The 23,079-nt window shown below is 46.2% G+C and overlaps 1 protein-coding gene and 1 pseudogene across 1 annotated transcript; both read right to left on the bottom strand.

Annotated features, from left to right (window-relative positions):
* Positions 1-325: 325 nt before the first annotated feature.
* Positions 326-908, bottom strand: LOC109269632 (peptidyl-prolyl cis-trans isomerase A-like; annotated as a pseudogene).
* Positions 909-17,903: 16,995 nt separating this feature from the next.
* FGFBP1 (fibroblast growth factor binding protein 1) lies at positions 17,904-20,846 on the bottom strand. The gene is made up of 2 exons (XM_019453657.2): positions 20,735-20,846; positions 17,904-19,039 (listed from the first exon to the last, which is right to left on the bottom strand). The coding sequence occupies exon 2, from the start codon at positions 19,017-19,019 to the stop codon at positions 18,255-18,257; it is 765 nt and encodes a 254-aa protein (XP_019309202.1). The 5' UTR covers positions 19,020-19,039; positions 20,735-20,846; the 3' UTR covers positions 17,904-18,254.
* Positions 20,847-23,079: the final 2,233 nt, after the last annotated feature.

Genomic DNA, 23,079 nt, shown 5'->3' with positions numbered 1-23,079 from the left:
CCAGTTCTTTTTAAAAGCCTATTTCATATCATAAAGCTCCACACTGAGCTGGTGGTCCTTCTAGGTATCATTCTACTTTTCTCCCTCCTCATTCAGACTTGTAAGCAGAAGAATCTACATTCTCAGTGCCCACCTCTTAACTTCATTCCTCAACCCATGGCACTCCATTCACCAACTTCAGTCATTACTGCTCTTTTGTTGTTGTTATCGTTGTTTAGCTTTTATTTCATGATCATACTCTTCGCTCTGCAACCCAACTAAACTTGGAGGGGAGTGAGGAAAACAAGGGACCGTGGAACTGCAGAGGGAGCACAAAGATTATAGGAGGTTTTGAGGAGATGGGGGCAGAAGGGCGCTCTCCCGAGCTACAGAAGGAACGTTCTGGTAGTTAAGATAAAAGTCAAGTCAAATTTATTAGATTTGTCCACAGTCAACAATGGCGATCTTCTTGCTGGTCTTGCGGCTCCTGGACCCAAAACGTTCCGTGGCTTTGGCGATGTTCGTGCCCTCCTTCACCTTGCCAAACACCACGTGCTTGCCATCCAACCACTCCGTCTTGGTGGTGCAGAAGAAAAACCGGGAACGGTCGCGTTGGGCCCAGCATTCATCATGGACAGGATGCCAGGACCTGTGTGCTTCAGGACGAAATTTCCATCATCAAATTTCTCCCCGTAGATGGACTTGCCACCAGTGTGATTGTGGCGTGTGAAATCCCCACCCTGGCACATAGATCCCGGGATGATCCTGTGAAAGCAGAGACCTTTGTAACCAAATCCTTTCTCCCCAGTGCTCAGAGCACAAAATTTTTCTGCTGTTTTTAGAATTTTGTCTGCAAACAGCTCGAAGGAGATGCGGCCCAAGGGCTCCACGTCCACAGCGATGTTGAAGAACACAGTGGGGTTGACCATACCTGGGCGGCGTGGGTGGTTCTGGGGTGGCAGCGTCTGCAAGGCCCATTACTGCTCTTTCTGAAGACACTCATGACCTACTATGTTCTGACCAGCAGCTGCGCTTATCTTTTTCTTTCTACAGTATTTAATGGTGTTGGTCCTCTAGCCTCTGCTCTCAGCAGCTTCATTCTCCGGGCTCTCCTTGTCTTCTCTGGTCTTTCTCCTTGTCTGTCTCCTTTGTAGTGGTTCTCCTCCACCTGCTTCTCGGTGCTAATACTCCCAGACAACTTGGCTGTCTTCTCTGGACATCCCTCTTCCTGGGACATCTTATTCACTCTCATGGTTTTAAACTAGAATTTACCTACTGATGGCTTTGCTATCTAAAGCTGTAGATAGAGACTAATCAGTATTTGGATGCAAATCAGAATATCTGCTAGATATCTACATTTTGATTTTTCATAAACAACTTAGATTCAACTTGTCCTGAATGAATCTTGGTCATCCAAGAGGATCCTGGCTTTTGTCTTCACTAAGAACCACCAATTTCTATCTTTCTGGTTTTACAATTTTTTTTTAACGTTTATTTATTTTTGAGAGAGAGAGAGACGGAGCATGAAGGGGGGAGGGGCAGAGAGAGAAGGAGACACAGAATCGGAAGCAGGCTCCAGGCTCTGAGCCATCAGCCCAGAGCCCGACGCGGGGCTCGAACCCATGGACCGCAAGATCGTGACCTGAGCTGAAGTTGGACGCCCAACCGACTGCACCACCCAGGCGCCCCATATCTTTCTGTTTTTAAAATCGAAGCTTAATCTCTTTCTTTCATTCTATTTATGCCCTTTTCCAGCTCTTTGTCATCTTTCACCTGGATACATTCCATCTCCTTCTATGTCTCTTATTCTTCACCATCTCTCACCTTGGCCCTTCTTTTCTCTGATCCAGCAGGTCTCCCTAGCTCATGCCACACTGCTTGCAGCTCTGTCCCCTGAATTACTGCCATAGAGGTCTTTGTGAAAACCCATATCTGACCAGATTGCCTCCCTATGCAAAACCCTTCAATGGCACTCATCACTAATGGGATAAAACGCCTTAACCTGGAAGTGCTGGGTGGTCTCCATTTGTCCTTCCAGATCGACTTGCCACCTTTCTCTACCCTTCTCTGACCTAGGAGACTGACCTCATAGACTGGTTCAGCTGGGCTCATTCACCCTCTGGCCTCTGCTTGGGTTTGGCCATGGGGAAGCACCAGAAAGATGTCAGGAGGCAAGAGGAGAAAGAAGCTGGATATTTTCCTGCTTCCCTCTGGACTGGCCAGAGGTTCTCTTACCAAAGGCTCCACATCCAGTGTGTGTGTGTGGGGGTGGAGTCTCTAGGGTCAAAGTCACCATTTCCACCTTGGGCTCTAGTAAAATCCTCTCTTTTTGCTCCTTCTGGGTGAGTGCTGGCTGCCTGGCTCGGAGTTGCTGGCCCAGGTATCCCACTACTCCTTGGTGATTTCCCTCAACTCTGGCAACATCTTGCAATAGTCCCTTCATTAAACTCCCTTTTGTTGCCCTGCATCTTACACCTGTATCTGGCAAGCACTTGCTCGATTGGTGGCAGATGAGGCTTTCTGTAGGCTGGCCACTGCTTCGTCTTCTCCGTTCCATCCGCAAGCATTGCCCCCCAGCAACATCCCGCTGCTTGAGGCTCTCCGGGGAGCCACGCTTTCACTTACCACCATGCCCTTGCCCATGCTAACCCCGTGTCTAAGTCCTGAGGCATCACCTCATCTGAGAAGACATCCACGTGTCCAAGCTGGGTTTAAGGTTCTGTGTATTTTCATTGTATTTGTCGCTTTCTTATTAAACTCGTCTTTTACCTTGACATTTAAGAGCATCGGATTTAATGACAGATAGCTTGGGTTCAAACCCCCATCCTGCCTCGATTTTTCCCTCTGAAAATCAAAAGTCCCTCCCTTGTAAGATTGCAGTGTTGGTTAAATGAAGTAACACACGCTGAATGCATAATGCCATGCCGGGCACGTAGCAATGTCCGCTAACTGTGAGCTTTTAGCCGATGTCTGCCTCTTGCCCTTGAGAATCAGTTCTATGAAGAAAAGGATCTTTACTTCGTCAACTTTCGTCGCCCAGATGTGATTTAATGACTGGCATAGGGTGGGTGCTCAATGCAAAATTGTTGAAATAAAGAAGGAATAAAAGATGGGAGGAAGAAGGGAAAAGTTAAAAAAGAGAGAGGAAAAGGAGGGATGCCAGACTTGAGGGAAGCACAAGGGCACCAGAAGTCAAGAAAAGGAATCCTGGCTCAGCTGGAGACGGGAAGGGAACAGAGGGCGGGGAGGAGCATTAGAAAAGGACTCTTACAGTTGGCCACAGGTGCAGTGGAGGGGGAGGGTCCTCCAGGCAGACACAAGCATGGGCAGTGGACAGAGGCAGTTGGCTTGAGAGGGCACAGGGCACTCTGGAAAGGGAAAGTGGTCGGATTTTGTTGGACGGTTATCTAGCAAGAGCTGAAGGTCGTGGGAAGAGGGGATACTGGCAGGGCAGGTGGGGCCGAGCACCTCCTGTATGCTGCCCTACATTTGCATTCTATTCTGAAGGCGATGGGGAGCCACTGAGGAGTTTGAAGCAAGGGAGTGACCTGACCAGATGTGCTGCCCACCACCCTTCCTGGTCTCTGAGCAGTCCATGCCAAGCAAACAACACCTGCCCGGCGTCTGCCTCTCCCAGCCGGCATCATCTGTCACCAGCTAGCATCTTTGACATTTGTCACATCCAGGGTGACCGTTGGGAGAAGGAGCTTTGGAGTAAGACGGACTTAGGTTCTAGGTTATTGGACTTGCTCAAACCTCATTTTTCTCCCCTGTAAAATGGCACAAGGTCCTGCACCTTCCTGAGGGAGATGTTATGAGCTAATGTGCTAAGGCTCTCGGTTGTCTCCTGCTTTTCCTGATGTTATAGTTATAGCCTCAGGGCTGTGGTGTCCCAGCTACAACACCCACCCATATGACATGCTCCTGGTGAATCAGAACAATTTCAGCCATCTGTGAGAGGCCATCCAAGTCCCTGGCAGGCTCTGGAATGTGAAGAGCCTCGGGCTGTTTTTCATCAGATGCTGCCGAGATTGCTTAAGTTTCTTTCTTATCTCTTCAAGTGAAAAAAAAGATTGCACAGAAGCCCTGGGAACAGATAGCGCCCACCTCAATCAGTGGCGGAGGGATGATTGGCTTCGGAGTTTGGGTTTGTTTTGTGCCTTCGGCAGCATGTGGAGCTGACGGGAGAGCAGACCTGGCCTGGCTCTCAACTCTCCTTCGTCTTAAGTGCATTTAACAGTCCATAGAGTCTTGAGAATCAAGAAGCCATTCTTGGAGACTCTTCTGAAAGAATCGAGCTCATGGGATGTTGCCTGAATTTCATCTTAACTCTGAAAGGACAACGAATCGCCCTGATACTGGAGGGGGTGATATATCACTGGTCACCTTCTTACTGAAAATGTCAACTCCAAAGTCGCATTCCAATATGATAGCTCTTCCTGACCATTTAAAATTAGTTACTTCTTTTATTCATAAAGGAATAGTACCATAAACCACATGAAATTGCTGTTTTGTGGGTCAAAAATGACGGAATGTTGGCAATTTCATGTGGCTTAGATTATTCCAAAGCACAGTGAACGAATTTTAAAGTACAAAGTGTAAAGAGATCTCTCTCCTATTCCAACCACCTGCTTCCTCTCCCCAAAGGCCATAGCTGCTGTTAGTGACTTGAGAAACCACTGGATACAATTTGAGACATGCTTTACACACATGTCTTTACATTAGTTTATAAACATATGGAGGCCTGATAAGCATGCTGTTTCATTAAACCTTTATTTCTTTAGTGGCATCTCTTAGAAGTCATTCCAGGTAGCTCATTCATGTTTTTAAACTGTGCCTATGGATATGTCCATTGTTTCCAGTGTTTTGCTATTATCAACAATGCTGTACAAGCATCCACACATGCGCATCTTTGTCACGTGTAAGTAGACGTAGCTTAAATCTCTGAAAGGGAAATTATTAGACTAAAGGGCTTAAGGTTTAAAATTTTGAGAAATCCTGACAAATTCCCCTCAAAATGGCTTATACAATTTACATTCTCTCCAACATAAGAGAAGCGAAGGCATGGGGGGCTGGAGCAAACTCATCTTCTAGACTCCCTTGCCCACTGGCTCCTGTTAGGATTGGCCAGTGGAGCAGAGAGAGGGAAGAAGCCAGGACACTGCTCTCTCTCTCTCTCTCTCTCTCTATTTCTGCTGTCATTCCCAGTAGTCACTGATGCTAGTTCCCCCGAAGGATTCCTTCCTCCAGGGTCCCAGCTCCAGATGGCTGCCCTGGCTCCTGGACTCACTATGCCTTGTCTGTCCTTTTAGCTTTTCCAATATCTTTGTAACTAATTCCCCATTCTAAATCACCTCTATTGAATTATTTGCTTTAGTTTTGTGTGTTTGATTCCTTCCTGCCACCCCACCCCTTAACTGGACGCTGAACCGGCACACCCAGAGTTGGCAGAAGTGAGGAGAAATGGCCATGTTCTTATACTGTTGGTAGGAATGGAAACAGTTGCAAAATTTTTTGGTAGGCAGTTTGGCAATATGTTCCAAGAGCTTTAAAAATGAGTGTGCTCTTGCCCTATCTTTTAGAGATATGTGTTGAAATGTTTATGAATGAAATGATGTATGTCTGTCACTGACTTCTAAACAATCCAGGGGGGAGAATAATTGGGACATCGTGTAGACCAAATGAGATTTGGGTTGATAGTTGTTTAAACGGGGTGAAGGATACTTAGACATTCATTACGCCCATCTCCTTCCTTGTGAATGTTGAATTTTTCAATACTAAAAAGTGTCTTTCAAAAGCCAAATCTTGGGCATTGCAGTCTACTTTCCAGGGATTTATCCTAAAGAAAACAAGTTCCTCAATGTAAAGACGAATAAATATCTTTAAAGATAGTTTTTGTTTGTTTGTTTTAGAGACAGAGTGAGTGAGTGAGACTAGGGGAGGGGGGCAGAGGGGAAGAGAGAGAGAGCCAGAGAGAGAAAGAGAGAGAGAGAGAATCTCAAGCAGGCTCCAGACTCCGCACAGAGCCAGTTGTGGGGCTCAATCCCATGACCCTGGGATCATCACCTGAACCAAAATCAAGAGTTTGATGCTCAACAGACTGAGCCACCCAGGCGCCTCTAAGGATAGTTTTTAACGGCATTGTTTATAATAAACAATTGGCAACAATCTAATTTTTCAACAATGGAAAGGTTCTACGGTAATTTTAATATATCACATACCGCAAACTGTTTAAGCTTAAAAAAGATGTTGCAGAAACAAGTCTATCATCAGAGATGTTCATGCCTTTTTTTGGTTCATGACAATTTAAGTAAAAAAAAAAAAAAACAAGTTATAAAAGCATGAGATATTGTAATCCAATGAAAATATTTTTACATGTGTCTAAGGGAGGATGTGAGGGATCCATACCCAAGTATGATCAGTGTTGTCTCTCTCTCTCTCTTTTTAAAGTTTATTTATTTATTTTGAGAGAGAGAGAGGCAGAGGAGAGAGAGAGAGAGAGAGAGAGAGAGAGAGAGAGAGAGAGAGAGAATGTGGGGTGACCGGGAAGGTCAGAGACAGAGAATCCCACACAGGCTCTACGCTGTCAACACAGAGCCCAGCTCTTGATGTGGGGCTCGACCTCATAAACTGTGAGATCATGACCTGAACTGGAATCCAGTAGTGGATGTTTAACTGACTGAACCACCCAGGTACCCCAATCAGTATTGTCTCTTGATGGATGGGGCTGTGTTCTTTCTTCCTTACTTGTGTGCACTTTCTGGTTCATTTGTTATTGTTCTTGTTATGATGTACTACTTTGGAATTACCAAAAATGACTAGCACATTCTTTCTCTGCCCCCCTCCACCCCAGCCCCTTCTTTTTTTTAATGGCCCCTTTCAAATGGACACTGCCCTGGATGGAAGGTGTGCGTGCACTCATTGTGATAAGGAGAGGAAGGGGGTCACACCTTAGCTTCTTTCTAGCAAATGCCAATTATCTGTCAACCTTTGCCAGGCAGGGCTTAGGAGAAAATGAGCAGTTTGGGGACAGAGGGAGGGAAGAGAACAGTGGGTGCTAAGGGAGATGGGGGCGACCACAGTGGCTTCCACACTTGGCTGACACCTGTGATCGGGGACTCAGGGGTGAGAAGCTGTGGATGACAGGGACAGACACTGCCTGGCATGGCCCCATCACATGATCCTGGCTATGCTGGCCTTGTCCCCTCTTACATGCCTCTGTCTATCAGACTACTGGTCCCCCCGCCTGGGATTGGCTTCGGTTTTGCCTTTGCTTGCCCTTCAGCACATGATGCCTCCTGTTTCGAGTGATGCTCTCTTCTTGATATCTGCCATCCCACCTGCTGACCCATTTTTGTAGTCTAATAATGATAAAGAACCAAGAAATAAATGATGCACCGGAAAGATTATAAGAAGCTTCACAAACACCATCTCATTAAATCATCAGTGCTCTGTAAAAGTGACAACATCCCCCTGTTCGGCAGATAAGAAACTGAAAGAAGCAGAGGAATGAACTGACCTCCCCAAGCACCTCCCCCCACCCCGCCCAGGCACTAGGGGGGTGGAGTGGGTTTCAAACCAAGGTCCTCGCTCTTTCCGTTATGTGGCAGTTGCTTTCGTGCCGGTATTTTTGCCTGTGCGTGTGGGCTCTGGAGGCAGGCAGCCTGGGGGAGATTCTAGGCTCTGTCTCATTCCCACTCTGACCCTGGTAAATGGCGAACTTCCCTGCATCCCCGGCTCCCTATCTGTAGGACGGTCTTGACCACAGGGCGGTCACTAAGATGAAATGAAATCATGCAGGGAAAGCACGGTGAACAGTGCTGGGCGGAGCAGATCTCGACCTTAACCAGGCATCGCAATCATCTGCGCAGCTTGAAAAATCCCTGTGCTTCGATGACACTGGTCTGGGAACAGCCCGGGCAGTGCGGTTTTCTCAAGCTCCCCGGGTGATCCTGACCTGCAGGCAGGGTTGGGAGTCACAGCTCCTAGTATCAGAAAGCACCCTGTCTGGTCCTCCCACCTGCTTCTGTGTCTGGCCCTGCCTGGTTCCCAGAGTCCGAGGTTCCAGGCTCAAGCTTCCCGGACCACAGTGGTGTGTTTCTTCTGGGTTCTTAGGCTCCTCCTGGAACCCATCTGGGTTCTCGGACTCCTGCTTTTGCTGAACCCCAGCCTGCCCTGGGCCTCCCAGTACTTGGCTCAGAGACACCCCCCTGCCCAGTTCTGGGAAAGACAATTCCAGAGCATTTGTGCTGCCAGAAGGGCGTGCAGAAGGTGTTGAGGCTTGAGCACCCTAGATGCTCCGGAAACCCTCTGTGGTCCAGCAGACACACCCCCTCCCCTGCTGGTCATTATGGGGGCTGTCACTTGACTTTGGAAGGCAGTTCTGACTGCATACAGCACACCACTGCCATTGCCGAGTCATATTGCACATGGCGGTCACGTTCTAGGGTCAGTACCTGCTTTGTAGAAATTCATTTTAGTCAAAATTGCCTTGGGGCGCCTGGGTGGCTCAGTCAGTTGAGCATCGGACTTCGGCTCAGGTGGTGATCTCACAGTTCCTGAGTTCAAGCCCCGCACGGAGCCTGCTTTGGATCCTCTGCACCTCTCTCTGCCCCTTCCCCACTCTCACTCTCTCTCTCAAATATAAATAAAACATTGAAAAATTATTATTTTTTAAAAAAATGCCCTTATGGACTTTCTTTGGCGGAGTGCCAGAAGAAGTCATTGGTTTGCATTTAAAGCTGAAATAAATAGGATAATTCTCAACACTGGGAGTGACAGAGTAACAGCCAAGTCACCTCTTCCACGTCGCGTGGAAACCCCTGCGGACCACCTGCTGCATTCTCACCTGGACACTTCTGTCTCCACCCCAGGCCCTCGCAGTGTGGAATGCACTGTGCACCCTGAGGATGTGTCACAATTTCCCTGTTGTCCAGTCGTTCTCTAATAGGGGAGAGTCTGTCCCCAGGGCACCTAGGACCCCCACACCTAAAGGCGTGCTGCCTTTTTGTGCCTGCGAGGCTGCAGGAGACAAGGGATTGAATCAGAGACCCCCGTGTGGCAAGGACTGCTGAGCAATGTTTTGGTCCTTTTATGATGACGGTTGAGAGAGTGTCTCCAAGCCCCGCAGGGGCCACTCTCTGTGCACATTTGGTTTGCCCAGGGAACCCCCTTTCCCTAAAGGTCTGATCTCCACCATCATGTCTTTAGGGAAAGCTTCTCTGACCTTGCGACCACTCCTCCCCCTCCTTTGGCTACACTTGCTGCCTAAGCGGATTGCACTTCCCACCCCACCAGTTGGCCCTACACCGTGCTTCCAGCCCCAGGGCATGTTTACACTGGAGCTTCCAGCTTTCGAAAGTGCTCTAGTGGCCAAATGAAGGGCCCCTGCAGCCAGAACCCTTCGACTTGACTTCCACGTCTGATACTTACTATGACCTCGAGCGAGTTTCCTAACTTCCTCGGCTCCTTCAGAGGAAGAAGGGTAGTGCCTCCTTGTGAGGGATTCTGAGGATTAAAGGAGTTAATACACGTGGGTAGAGCAGGGCCTGGCTTGCGGTACACGCTCCGTAAACACTGGCTCTTCTGGTGACTTATCCCGTTGCCCCTGGTGGCCAGCACACAGAAGGCACTCAGCCGCACTTGCCGGATGAAGGAAGCGGGGTCTCTGAAACGTTGAGGAACACGCCAGGGTCGCACAGCTAGTAAGCAGCAAAGTCAGGATCCAAATCCATATCTCAGGAACTTGTCATATCCCAGGCTCTTGCCTCCAAGCCGGTCTGCCTGCAAATGCACAGCTCCTCTGAGCCTCTCACCCCACCCCCCCTCAACTCACCTGGAGGAGATGGTAAGCCCGGCAAGAGCTCTGAGCCACGGGGCAGAACTGGCACCCCTTCCGGAAAACAGGGCCCTTTGCTTCTTGCCTACCAGAGAAGGCAGCCTGCTCTGGTCCTTTCTGATTTCTCCTTGCAGACCCCCACTCTGTCCTGGCCCCTCTGCCGGCTAAGCTTCTTTCCTGTTCTCAGCAATCAGATTATCTGGGGTCCATGCTACACCGATGTGTTCTTTCACTTATCCTTTTTTCTTTTTTAATGTTTATTTATTTTTTGCCCGAGTCCAGCTCCAGCAGGTCCAGGGGTTCCTGAAGGAAGAACGGCGTTGGTGAAAATAAAATAAAACTAAAATAAAACAGTGGAAAATAAAAAACTAAAAGAAAAATCTAAAACTAAAATAAAATGGACACAGGCAACAGCAGTGTGTTGAACTGGCCGATTTATTGTAGCAAACGTGAAATTATATTTGCTAGCGATTTCCTTGGAACATACGCCATCTATGTTTTCCTACATTACCTAATTTTGAGAATGTTCCTATGTGTAAACAACCTTTAAGAAATAACATGGCGATTTTCCCCTAACTTTCCCGCATACCCTTTGATTATAGATGAATTTCTCACATTATCCCATCATGCATCTGCGTTTATCTATAATGTACAAAGCATTCGCTTTGCTGTTCTCGTGAAAGGCCCTCCATTTCTCAACACCTCAAGTGGAACAGTTACAGGGACATGACCTCCTAACCCCATGAGGCCAGAAGAACCATGTGTTTGCCTCGGTCCGAGGTGCCAGAAAGGGGCCGGAAAAAACCTTAGAAACCCGTGCCTCATACATTCCGAGAGAGACAATGCATCTAGGAACCAATGAACCATTCTGTAGCTTAACCCACTAGGTTCAGTCATCATCTGGAATGCCTCCGGGGGGCCAGGTGGGCCTAGGGGTTGAAGTCACCTGTGCCCAGAGATACACTCCTTAGTTGTCAGAGTAGGGCTTTCAAATCCATATGTCTCTCCTTTACAGGCCCTCTTTGCTGGCAAAGGGATGAGGCTATCCTTTCTGTAAGTAGAGGAGTCTCCATAGGGGATGGCAAGGGCTAAACGTAAGGCCACGCAATTTCTTGCGGAACCTTATTTTCTTCCTAATGGTTCTTTTCCCAGGGGGCCTGCCGAGGGCAATTCCCCGACAGACAATACCCCAGGTAGTTTTAAGGCCAAATTACCTAAAGGCAGGAGTACAGAAGCTTCACTGTCGGCGGGCCGCCCTGCAGTCACCAATCCATCCACAGCCCCGGCCCTGCCCCTCAGGCTGGGTAGCTCGGCTTCCAGCAATTTTTGAGAGAGATACAGATTGCAAGTGGGGGAGGGGCAGAGAGAGAGGGAGACACAGAACCCGAAGCAGGTTCCAGGCTCTGAGCTGTCAGCACAGATCCCGATGCGGGCTGTGAGATCATGACCTGAGCCCAAGTCAGACGCTTAACCGACTGAGCCACCCAGGCGCCCCTTTATTGACTCATCTAATTCATAAGAGTTTCTTAAGTATTATTCTCCAGTTAAGGACACTTAGACTTATTAATGGAAGCACTTTAACCTCAATCACCTTTCACCTGAACGGGAACTGAGGCCGAGGGCTGTCCGACAGACAGACAACTTGTCTCTTGATTCTCTTGTGGTTACATTGTTTTTTCAAACATACGGTAAAACCTTGGATGGCAAGTAACTTGCTCTGCGAGTGTTCTGCAAGATGAGCAAACATTTCTAATAAATTTTAACTTGAGAAACGAGCGATGCCTTACAATACGAGTAGTACCTGATGCCAAATATCACACGATCACAACCGAGCCAATGGTTCTTCTCTCTCTGTGGGATTGTGGGTGATTATCTTCTGTGCTTGGATACTGAGTCTCAGACCACAGTGTTTGGCAGAAATCAGTGATTTTTCAGAACGTTGGAAGGTTTCCACAACTGGCAGTAGTGTATTTTTTGTCCCTTCAAAGCACCTCTGGACAGTCCTTTGCTTTTCCATACAAGAGGAAGCTTAGGAATGCTTTGCTTCGTTTTAGGTCAGGTGATGCCTGCAGATATAGACCCTTTCCTCTGCTATTTCCTCTAATTGCCAGTTACACTAAATAACAGTATATGACAAGAGTTTGTTAATACTGGAGTGAGGTCACCATCTATGAGAGAGTACACAACGGCCCCCATGCAGAAAAAGTTTGAAAAGAAAGGTGGTAAGAAGAAGGAGATGATTTACAGTGGAAGTTAAGAAGGAAATCATCGAGAGGTATGAACGAGGTGGGCGAGTGGCCGAAATTGCAAGATTTTATAAGAAGTCTATGTCGGCACCTCGTCTGCAGAGGAGGAGGAGAAAAAGGCAGAGGAATCCCTCACTTCAAATGAGATTAGGGAGATGTGTAAAATGTAGGAAACCGTGCAAAATTTTGTAGAAAAGCACCACGTGAATAAGGCTGTAGCAGTGCGAGCGATGAATCTATTTGACGACAATGCGATGTCACATTTCCATGAAATCCGCAACAGGAGGCAGAAGCAACTGTCATTGGATAGACTCCTTGTTAAAGTTGCACAAAAAGAAAAAGATTCCATTGAGCCAATAGACAGCAGTGATTCCGTTAGTGAAAGTGAAAGTCGTTTTACGCAGTAACCCTCTTCTCTCTTGTCTCCCTCATACCAGCCACAAAGGTTTTCAAAGGCAAGTACATGTTAATGTGTTTATTTTTCTTTATATTTTGTATTTTCTTATTCTTTTGTATTATATTACAGTATTGTAATCATTTTTATATGAATATTTTTGGGTTGTGGAATGAATCATCTGAGTTTCCATGATCTCTTATGGGGAAATTCTCTTTGCTCTACAAGTGCTTTGGATTACAAGCACGTTTCCGGAATGAATTATGCTCGCAAACCAAGGTTTTGCCCTAGAGTTAAACAGCTATCTAGAGCTACACTTTTTGCAAAATGCTGGAGGAACAGCAGTGACCAAAACAAAGTCTGCTCTCAGGGAGCTTATATTCTGAGGGGAGGCAGCAAGAAACCGATAAGCAAGTGAAACAGGTAAATATAGTTACCTGTCAGGTGGAGAGAAGTGGTATGGGGAAAATAAAGCAAAATTGAGGACCAGGGTGACATTTGAGTTGACATCTGAAGGAAGGGAGTTCTCTAGGTAGAGAGAATAGCAAGTGCAAAGGGCCTAAGGCAAGAGAGTACAGAGTGAACTCCAAGAACAGCAAGGCCAGGATGGCTGGAGCAGAGCACCCCAGGGATTATATCAGGATACTAGGTCCGAAAGTAGTGAGGGTCTGGCTTATAGCCTTCTGTAAGGCTTTGCGACAATTTTTGGCACTTACTCTGAGTGAGATGATGAGCTGGGTAGTTTTAGCAGAGAAGGGGGTGCTCCTACAAGTACTTTGGAAGGGATATCACTGCTGCTGTGCTAGAACAGACCCACGGAGGCAAGGCCAGCGGCAGGGAGATGGATTAGAACCCTACTGCAATTATCCAGAGGACAGGTTGGGGCTTGGTCCAGACTGGCAGCGATTAGGTGGCAAAATGTTATGTTTCAGACTATCCTCTGCAGGTGGAGATGGCAGATGAATTAGATGAGCTCAGTGAGAAGAGTCAAGTATGACCAACAACAGTTCTGACTTGACTCATGGGAGGGATGGAGTTACCATAAACTAAGTTGGGAAGGACATGGAAGGGTAAGAATTAGTGGGGGAGGTGGGGGGAAGATCGGCAGAGTGTTTGGGTATATGATGTTGAAGGCACCTTTTGGGTATTCAACCAGTGAAGCTGAATGAGTCCGGAGGTCAAGAGAGAGGTCTGACTGGAGATGCAAATGTGGGAATCACTGGTGTGCACGTGGCATGTGGCACAGCGCCCCCCAGGGACAGGACCCAGGCAGCCAGTGGTGCACTGAGGCTTGCAGCACTCAAGCTGTAGACGTGTGTGAGACGAAGGGGTAGCACCGTGGTGGGTCCCTGAAAGGCAGGTTGAGAAAGTCTCAAAGGTTGCCCCAAAGAACAGCTTTGCCTTCTTCTTCCTCCTATTTCTTGGAAAGTGCTTCCGTCCATGTGTGTGGGATGCCTCCAGGGCCTTTAGGTAGAGGGTGGTCTTTGGGAGGTGATAAGGAGCAGCCAGGCTCCATTTGGCCGGCATAGTGAGTCTTGAGTCTCATGTAGCCTTCCTAGAACATTTCCTCCTTGTCTTCTCTCTCAACTAATTGGCTCATTCATTCATTCATTCACTTATAACCAAATCTTAGTGAAAATCTAATGTTGTAAGGATCTCACTTTAGACTTTAGTTAAATCATGTCTAATTCCTATTGGATGGATACTCAGACCCCTTTTATAAACAGGGAATCTGAGACTAAGAAAAAATAACCTGTCTCAGGTCACACAACTAGAAACTCAAACCCAGTTTCATTTACTCTGAAGCCCATAATCTTTGCCCTTGCCCCGATTTCTCTCCTGTTTTATTCACTCAACCAGTATTTACTGAGGATCGATTATATGCTGGCTGGTGACCTAAGTGCTGGGCTGTAGTGATAGATGAGACCGCTTTCGCTGTGTGATTTCCCACATATCCAACTGCCTTGATGAAAATTCCCCTTGGATAACCCACATCAAGTTCATGAGATTCTGAAACACCCTTTTTCTGGAATCTCTTCCATTTTTCATCCCAATCCCTCATTTAGCAGGGTTCCTGATGGGTGTTTTCTTGCACATTGTTCATGAAGTCTCACTTCATGAGAGACATTTCACGGGGAGTACCGTGTATGTGGCATTATGAGAACCAACACCACAGATGACGGCTATCCTCGCGTTTGTCGGCTCCAAACACTTTTGCCTCCTTTCCTTGTTCTGCCAAGAACAATACCAGAGGGAGCCTGGGGAAAGAGGTGAATGGGTAGGAGGCCAGGTGAGATGGGCCGGACTCCAGAGATTCAAGTCAGTACTGGTATGGTTGTGAATTACTACACAGAGCCAGTGCTGGAGGCAGGGAAGAGGCTCTCTTTCTGCTGAGAGGTAGTTTTATAAGGAATATAAGACAATCCCATTGCTGAGCTGCTTAGGGAATGCAGACATGCCATCCTGAAACACCTCTTACCTATCTGAAAGTGTCCTGTCTCTTGCTATTAAGAGGGAATCGTATCTTAAGTGTGCACACACACACACACACACACACACACACACACACACACACACACACACACAAGCTGGCCTCTCTGCTTCACATTCAGAAAGTCTCCAGAGAGAAAATATTGAGTGGCAAGTTGGATGGAAGCTAATGAAAAATCTTTCTTGTGTTTTAAATTTGTTTTTTTTTTTTTACTGTGTTTTTAAAACATTGCCTTGGGATATGACTATGAAGGAAGGCTGAGCATGAACAAAAGCTTTAGCTTCTGGAACTTACTTTTTGTAGAGCATGGAAGGGGATATGTGCATGGAAGTGACAGGCATCCTGTTCACTTCACATCTTGGTCCAAGTCTAAAACCACAAATTTCATTCTTCTCCCGTCAAGCGAAGAAAATCATGAGCTTCAGACACAGAAAGGGCGGGGGGACCTCTGGACCTGGCTTTCTCACTTACAGCCTCTGCCATTTCATGCTTTGTGACCCTGGAAAGTTGCTCAGCTTTTCTGGGCTTCAAGTTCCTAATCTAGGAAATAAGGATGGATCACACTTACTAGACGGGGGTGTTGGGGGTATTACATAAAAGAAGAGGCAAAGCCACTGGCACATATTAGGTTATCAATATACTGGTTCCTATTCCCTTTTTGTACTAAAAAAAAATAAACTCTAACTTTTAAAGGACAAGGACCTTTTCAACTCCCTCCACAACTAGTGCTGTGAACTTTAGACAATCACTTGTGTTGACCATCTCCTGAGCAAGCAGTGGGGTACTAGGTGCTTGAGATTTATTGACCAATGTGAGTCTTACAGCAGCCCTTAAAGGTGGGTTTCATTGTCTCCATTGTTGAGATGAGTTCATTGGAGTTCAGAAGAGTTACATACTTGGCACAGTGATGCTGTGCAGGAAGCATTAGAGGCAAACCTCCAGCCCAAGTCTAGATGACTCCACCATGTTGGAAACAAACCACCTCCCAGTTTTTCCAGTGGCCAAAGTCCATTAGTGAACAAGAAAAACCACCACCTCCTGGGCTGTAAATGACCTTAAAAGTCTTTGAATCTAGTTTGGTCAGTTCTTCAATGTTTATGTCACTCATAACATAGTGTTATTTTTTAATGACCCCTGGAAGTGTTCAACAGGACTATGTAGAACCAAAGTGTATGAGTAGGGGAGAAGATCCAGAAAGTTCACAACCTGTGTCCCTCCTATGGAGTGGCTAAGAGAAGCTTGGGACAGACTGGGATGGTGGTTCAGTTCTCTTGCAAATGGGGGTAAGGTTCATAAATCAGGTCCTGGGTTCTGTCCTGCAATGGTTCTGCAACCTTTGATGTTTCTGAACGTGCCAAGCACGAGCTAGTCATTGGAATATAAGAACCATGAAAAAGAAAGATTTTTTTCCTTTTTGTTTGCTGCCATTTTCTAGCCCTAGCACAGTGTCTGGCATATAGTAGGAGCTCACAGTAGGCAATAAATAAACTAATTAATTTCAGGGCATTTGCACTGACTGTTCCCTCCGCTTGGAACCTCTTTACCCCAGGGAGTTACCAGCCTTGCTTCTTCACTTCATACACGTCTAGTCTCAAAAGTTACCTCCACAGAGAAGTCTTCCCTTACCGTCTTGCCTAAGACTGGGTACCCTTCATCACTGTTACCCTGTTCTCCTTTACTTTCCCTGTCTCTTGTATGTTTTTGATTTTGTCATCACTTTCTCTACTGGTAGCTGCATGGGGGACGATGCAGAATATCACGCTGTGGACTGATGTATCTCCAGTGCCTAGAACAGACTCTGGCAGAGTCAGTGCTTAATAAGTTACATGTTGAATGAAGGAGTGAATGAGTGAATGTATGCAGACACCATGGAAAGAGCCCAGTGTCTGGAACATAGCAAGTGGGAGAGAGATGTTAGTGGTGATAATGTGAATAATGACATTCAAATGTATCTCTGAGGCTGTCACACTGGATTGGCCACTGACAATCCTCATTGTAGGTCCTGGTAATTTGGTGAGTGTAAATGTCCACTCTTCCATCCCACATGCCATTCCTCCTTATAACTTTCAGAGATTCTAAAGTGCAGGGTTTTTTTTAACCATCTTTTACTCCTTTTGCTCTTAGTGAAATTGTGACAAGACATTGGAGCTACAATCCTCCTTTCTCCCCAGCTCCTGAATAAAAACAGTTCCAGATCCTTCTTACTAACATGTGAATGACTAACAGTAGTGTCATCCCTACATCCCACCATATTCCAGCCACAAGTCTTGTCCCAGCTTCTAGGATTTTTACGTTTCTTTGCTTTCACACATGCTGTCATCTGTCCAAAGTGCTTCCATTCTGCCCTATTTCCTACCCAAGGATACTCTTTCCAAATTCCAGCTCCATAATACCTCCTCCGTGAAGTTCAACCAGAGTTTTTCCAGTAACTTTCACCTCCTCTCTCTGGTTTTCCACATTGCCTTTTCCTCTTTCCTTTGGAATTTTCATCACAGGACACTGTACTTAACCAAGCCCCTTTTCCCCAGGCCAGAAATGAGCTTCTCAAAATCTGGGGTCCCAAATATAGCAAGAAGTAATGTCCAGCCCTGACCTAAGTAGAGGGCATTCCTCTAGCTGTGTACTTGGCTGTACAGAAGTTCTGGGTTCAAATCTTGCCTCCCTTCTTACCATCTGTGAGACCCTGATTTGTGTTTTTAATTATTCCATGCCTTATTTGTCCCACTTGAAATCAGGGATCCTAATTATTACAGTGCAGTTAGCCACAAACCCCATGGACCAATGGATGAAAAGACAAAGATAAGGATTCTTGAATGGGTCATCTTTGGGGATGACTTACGATGGGTGGGAAACAAAACATCATTACTTAGATATTTTTTTTCCACGGATATACGGGGACTGTTTATGAGTTCATTGAAAGTTGACATAAAGAAATAAAAAAATTGTCTGAACATATTTCTGAAAAACATCCAGAGCTTTATTAACTTTGCTAATTCACCAGAAAGTGCATTGCACTGAAATCATCACTCTGGCTCATTCAACTCAGAAAATGGTCCTTGCTGCTCGTCTACACATAGCTTTGTGGGCCATGGAAACATATGCTGAGGGAAACAACCCCTGAAAGTAAAATTTAAGGAAATGAATATAAAGCAAATTCCAAAACACAAAAACAAAAATTATAAAATCTGTTTAAATATTCTACTGCACTCTCACAGCACAAATGTTCATCTTACTCAGAGAGCTTTACCACATGCTAAAGAGGTTTACATAGCACCTCCTAAAGGACTCTGTTCTCTTTTGATCTCATTAGCATGTATTGTCCTGGATCATGGTGATGAAGAATTTGCAGATGGAGCTCCAGGATTCCCCACAGTAGTCCAGGGCCATCTTCTGCTTTATCAAGTCTGGGTCCTCTGCACACTTGGGATCCTTGGTGGCTGTGGTCTGGGTCTCTGCTGGGCCAGAGGGGATGTGTTCTTTGACCTTTATCTGCTCCGTAAGGGATAACCCTTTGGCTTTGTTAGGCTCCATGAGGGAGGCTTCACTGGCTTTGCTCTGCTCCCTGGATGAGGGTTCCATTAACTCCTGGCTGGGTTTCTTGTTCCAAATCAGGGTGGAATTCACCAGCTTGAGATTGGATTCTGGAAACTTCTTTCTGCACACTCTGGTTTTCAGGATGGTTTTGGCATCCCCACAGAGGACCTTCTGAGAGCGCAGGTTCCGGCCAATTTGTTTCCAATAGACATTCTTCTTGTTTGACTCTAGGCAGGAAGTTGGATTGCCCGTAAAGACACAGGAAAACTTGTTGTCCTGTCGGGTGCACTCGACCTTCAGCACTATGCCCTTTTCTTGCTCAGTTACCTCCCATCTGCATTTGGCATGGTCTTGGGTGACAAATTTGCCTTTGGTCAGGCGCTTGGGTGGCTCAATCTGGGGCTCTCCCAGAGTATGCAATTTCTCTGTGGTGCCTTTGCTGACATGTCTATTCTTTGCTTCCTTTTTGCTCTTCACCAGTGACACCTGAGCAGCCAGAAGAAGGAAGAAGAACAGGGTGAGGCTATGGATCCTCATGGCTTCAGTGTGGTGGGAACCTGTTTGACAAGAACAGGTGAATCAGTGCTTGGCAATAGTTCAGCAATGCAGGGCTGCAGACGACTCTCCCTTCATGCCGACATGTGTCTCCTTGCTTAAGAGTGAGGTCAAGAATCCTCTGGCTCCTGAAATTACTAGACCAGCAGCCCATCTATTCACATTTCTGCTTGACCAGAGTCCTGAATGTCAAAAACCTAGTCTTCCTTCCTTCATTCGCCACGTCCTGAGCCAAATGAACTCTTATCCCTCGCTCACTAGTCCTTTACTCCTGCATTTGCTCACTCACTCACTCCTTCATTCACTCATTAAACAAGCATTTATGGAACATCTACTATATACCATGCACTAGACTAGATGTTGGATTTATCAGTGTGAATGAGGAGGTCGCATCTTAGAGATCAGAAGAAACTTTTTGAGGAATTTAAATAGCATTAACAAGGAGTCTGGCCCAATTCGGCCCCCAACTTGATCTTGGCCAAGTCACTCTCCTCTCTGATCTCAGTTCCCCTGGATATCGAGGTGTTAGATGAAATAATTGCCAAAGTCGCCTCTCGCTCCATGTGCTGGATTTCTAACCCAGTTCTACATGGACTCAGGTGATCACACAACGAGAAAGAACATGGAAAGTGGCATGAAAGGTGATGGTTGGCCGAAAGTTCAAGATGTGTGGCGTTTGGCCACTCTGAGATAGATGGGTTTGTGAGAGGGGGCAGTAAGAGCCTAAGGAAAGGCATGAAGGAGCAGAGGTAATCCAATTTGACTGTACAAAGTAAACCAGATGGATGGGGTGAATTTCTACCACAGCATTTAGACTAGGAAGTTGAAGGGAAGGGTGATACCTAATCGATTTCTTGAGCCTTGTTGTGGCACAGTGCTGACCATGTAGAAAACTCTTGACCAATGCTTTTAAAAATAAATAACTGAATAACTAGGATGACCTTGAATGCTACACTAAACTGCATGGATTTTATCAGGTTAGCATTACAAAAAATGTTGAGGGGAGAAGAGAAATAGTGCTTCTACTTGACACCTACTATGTGCTATGCCCTCAACCACTATTTGATTCTCACCTTGTTTAATCCACTCAACAGCTGTCCCTGGTAAGTAAAAATAAATCACCCCCAGGTAACAGATGTAACAGTTCAGGCTCATCCTGGCAAATAAATTGCTCAATATCCCATATTGGGCAAGTGAAAAGGCTGGGAAAGAAGCCAGACCTGATCTCTTTGGTCTTTTGTATACGACCAACTTTGCTCACCTCTTGCCTTTCAACTTTACTCTGTCCTTTGGAAAATATTGACAACAAATAAGAAAAGTTATGGATTACTCAGGGTTTCATTTGGTGTCGTTCATGATAAGATGATTCATATTGTCCCTGCTCCGTTTTAAAAGAAAACACAGATTTTTCTTGTATAAGGAGCAGGCCCAGAAAATGGTTGAGATCTTATTTCCACCCTGGGCATGTGGCCTCTCCTTAAGACTGAGAGAGGGAGACAGTCACAGGTGTGTGGGCTCCTGAATGAAGGGCGGACAGGGGCCCAGGTATACCACGTGAATACCCCCTTGTTTATTAGAGCATTGGGACTCTGCCTCCATGTGTCCCTGATGGGATCCATAGCCCAGGCTCCTGATGTCCTCAGGGGTATGAGAAAAAAAGGTGGAGAATGAAACTCTTAAAAGAGCCAGGCTCTTACCTTGCTCTCAGTATGCAGATCCAATGCAATCCCAGATGTGAGAGTGAGCTTGCTGGCCCTCAGCTGTCTCGTCTGCAGTGCCAGCCACGGAAGGCCCTTCTTTTAGGGAGCCCTGGAAGAAAGGGATTTTATAACACACACACCTGTCAGTCTTTATCGCACGCCTCCCAGCCACGCCCCTTGGGAGGGAGCCAGTTCCTGCAAGGAAAGTGGTTGATGTAATCCTATGCGAGTGGGGTACATGCAGAGCATTACACTTGCTTCTTCTAAGTGCTCCCCTTTCCCCCAGGGCCAGGATAGGAGGACAGCTCAGCCTTGCAGAGACCCCTCCTTGATGGGATAAGGACCCCAGTAGCAGTATCTGTGGGAGAGTGATAAACAATAACAAAAACTATCATAGCTTCCAAGCCCTGTGCTGCCCATTTTACCTAAAGCTCTCCCTGAATTCCCATCACCCCCACCCCCAAGATATGGCAACTAGGATTCTTACCACTTTACAGCTGGAAAATTGGAGTATAGTGATAATTCAGGGCTTGTCCAAAGTCATAGAGCTGGGAGGATGAGGAACCCAGAGTCGAACCCTGGGACTACCAGCATGCATTGTGTGAACTTTCCTACCTGTCTCTCTCGAGAAATACTTGGTGAATGATTGACTGAGGCTGGGGAAGCCATCTCAGTTTGAGCCCATTTTCACTGAGGCACCTGGAGTTACTGTGTGGGCAGAGGAATCCATGGGCTCTGAGGGGCTGATAGAGAGTGTGTTCCTGGTCTGGGGGGTTTCTGCTGAAAATATTCACTTTCAGGTGCCACGAAAGGACTCCTCTCTGGTTGGCCTTCTATTGGCAGGTCTCGTACCAGAATGACCTATGTGGAATCCGGAGATGGCATTCTTTTAGCTCTGTCACCTTACTACCCCAAACAATAACCTCGCTGAATCTCCACTTGTTCATCTACAGATTGCTGACAATAACAGTAGCTTATATGGGGCTACGTGCTAAGTATTCTATGGGGTTGAGCTATTCACAGAAAGTGAAGCAGAGTAAGTTTGGCTCATATTGGGGTTTCAAGTTGTAGTCGTTAAAAACAGACATGCTTGGTTTTTATAATAAGTATACTGAAGGAGACTCATGTCATAAAGAAGGTGTGGACATCGCTACCTGTTGTCACCCCACTTTTCATGTTATTCGGGCACAAAAAATTATTTATTTATTTTTATAAGTCAGGTATAAAGAAACAATAACACCAGAGCGATAGTAAATGCCAATTGACCCTTGCCTTTGGGACAGGGATAATAGAAACAGTAGGGAGTGTGACAAACTGGATGGTTCCTGATATCTAAGTGTTAACACACAGCAACAGTTGACTAAGAACATGTTGGCATGAGAGTCAGTATTTTCAGACCTCATGAATTCTTTTCACATATAGTTTTGTAAAAATAAAAGAGGAGACTTCATGTACTTCTAAGAGGTACATTAACACCCAGACGTGTACATATGAAATTGGGTTGGCATCTAATAGAAATTTTCTAAAAACACTGTCCTGGCCCACAATAAAGATACCAAAGGTCATAACTATGATTGGCTTCCATTCAAAATCCACCTGTTTGGGAATTCCAAGGTCACAGAGATAGGGATATTGACTGGTTCACTCAGAGGTTCAAAGAGTTTCTTCATGAATTCCATCAGAGGTGGCTATTTCCCCCAAACTCCAAGCTTCTTATAAAACAAGATCACCCCAAGATCCATCCCCATACACCTTATTAAACCATGACCTCCATATACACACGCTCACAATGTGGTATTTAGGGGGATTATTTGGAAATAGGAAAAATGAAACTGCTTTGTTTCCCAGGGAGCTACAAAACAAGAAATTTGTCTTGATCCTCGGGTGGCAGCCATGTTCTTTCTGGAAGGAGACTGTAGGTCAGAACATGAAGTATATTATAAGGAAACATGGACCCCAGAATATTTTTCTGAGAATTGTTTCTGGTCTTTGCTAGGAAGCATGGAACATCCCCCCACTGTCTTTGCATGGATCTTCAGCCTTCCTGTGATCTCATTCCAACTTCTGCCTTGATTGTTCTTTTCCAACCAGATGGAAAATATTACCCTAAGCTGTGTAGCTCTTCCCCTTTTGGCTCAGCCTGTCATTCCAAACTCATTTACACACACACACACGCACACACACACACACACAATCTCTCTCTCTCTCTCTCCATTCTGGACACACTCAACACCCCCCCCCCCAACATTTCCTGAATATTTGGTGCATTTGCTTCTTCCTTCCAGTTGTTGATTCTGCTGTTCCCCTTACATGGAATGCCCGCAGTCCTACTTTACCAGGCA

This window comes from Panthera pardus, unplaced genomic scaffold, assembly GCF_024362965.1.
Source record: "Panthera pardus isolate Hobbes unplaced genomic scaffold, ASM2436296v1 HiC_scaffold_13, whole genome shotgun sequence".
Classification (NCBI taxonomy): Eukaryota; Metazoa; Chordata; class Mammalia; order Carnivora; family Felidae; genus Panthera; species Panthera pardus.
The sequence above is the reverse complement of the archived record's forward strand: the minus strand, read 5'-3'. Positions and strand labels throughout refer to the sequence as shown.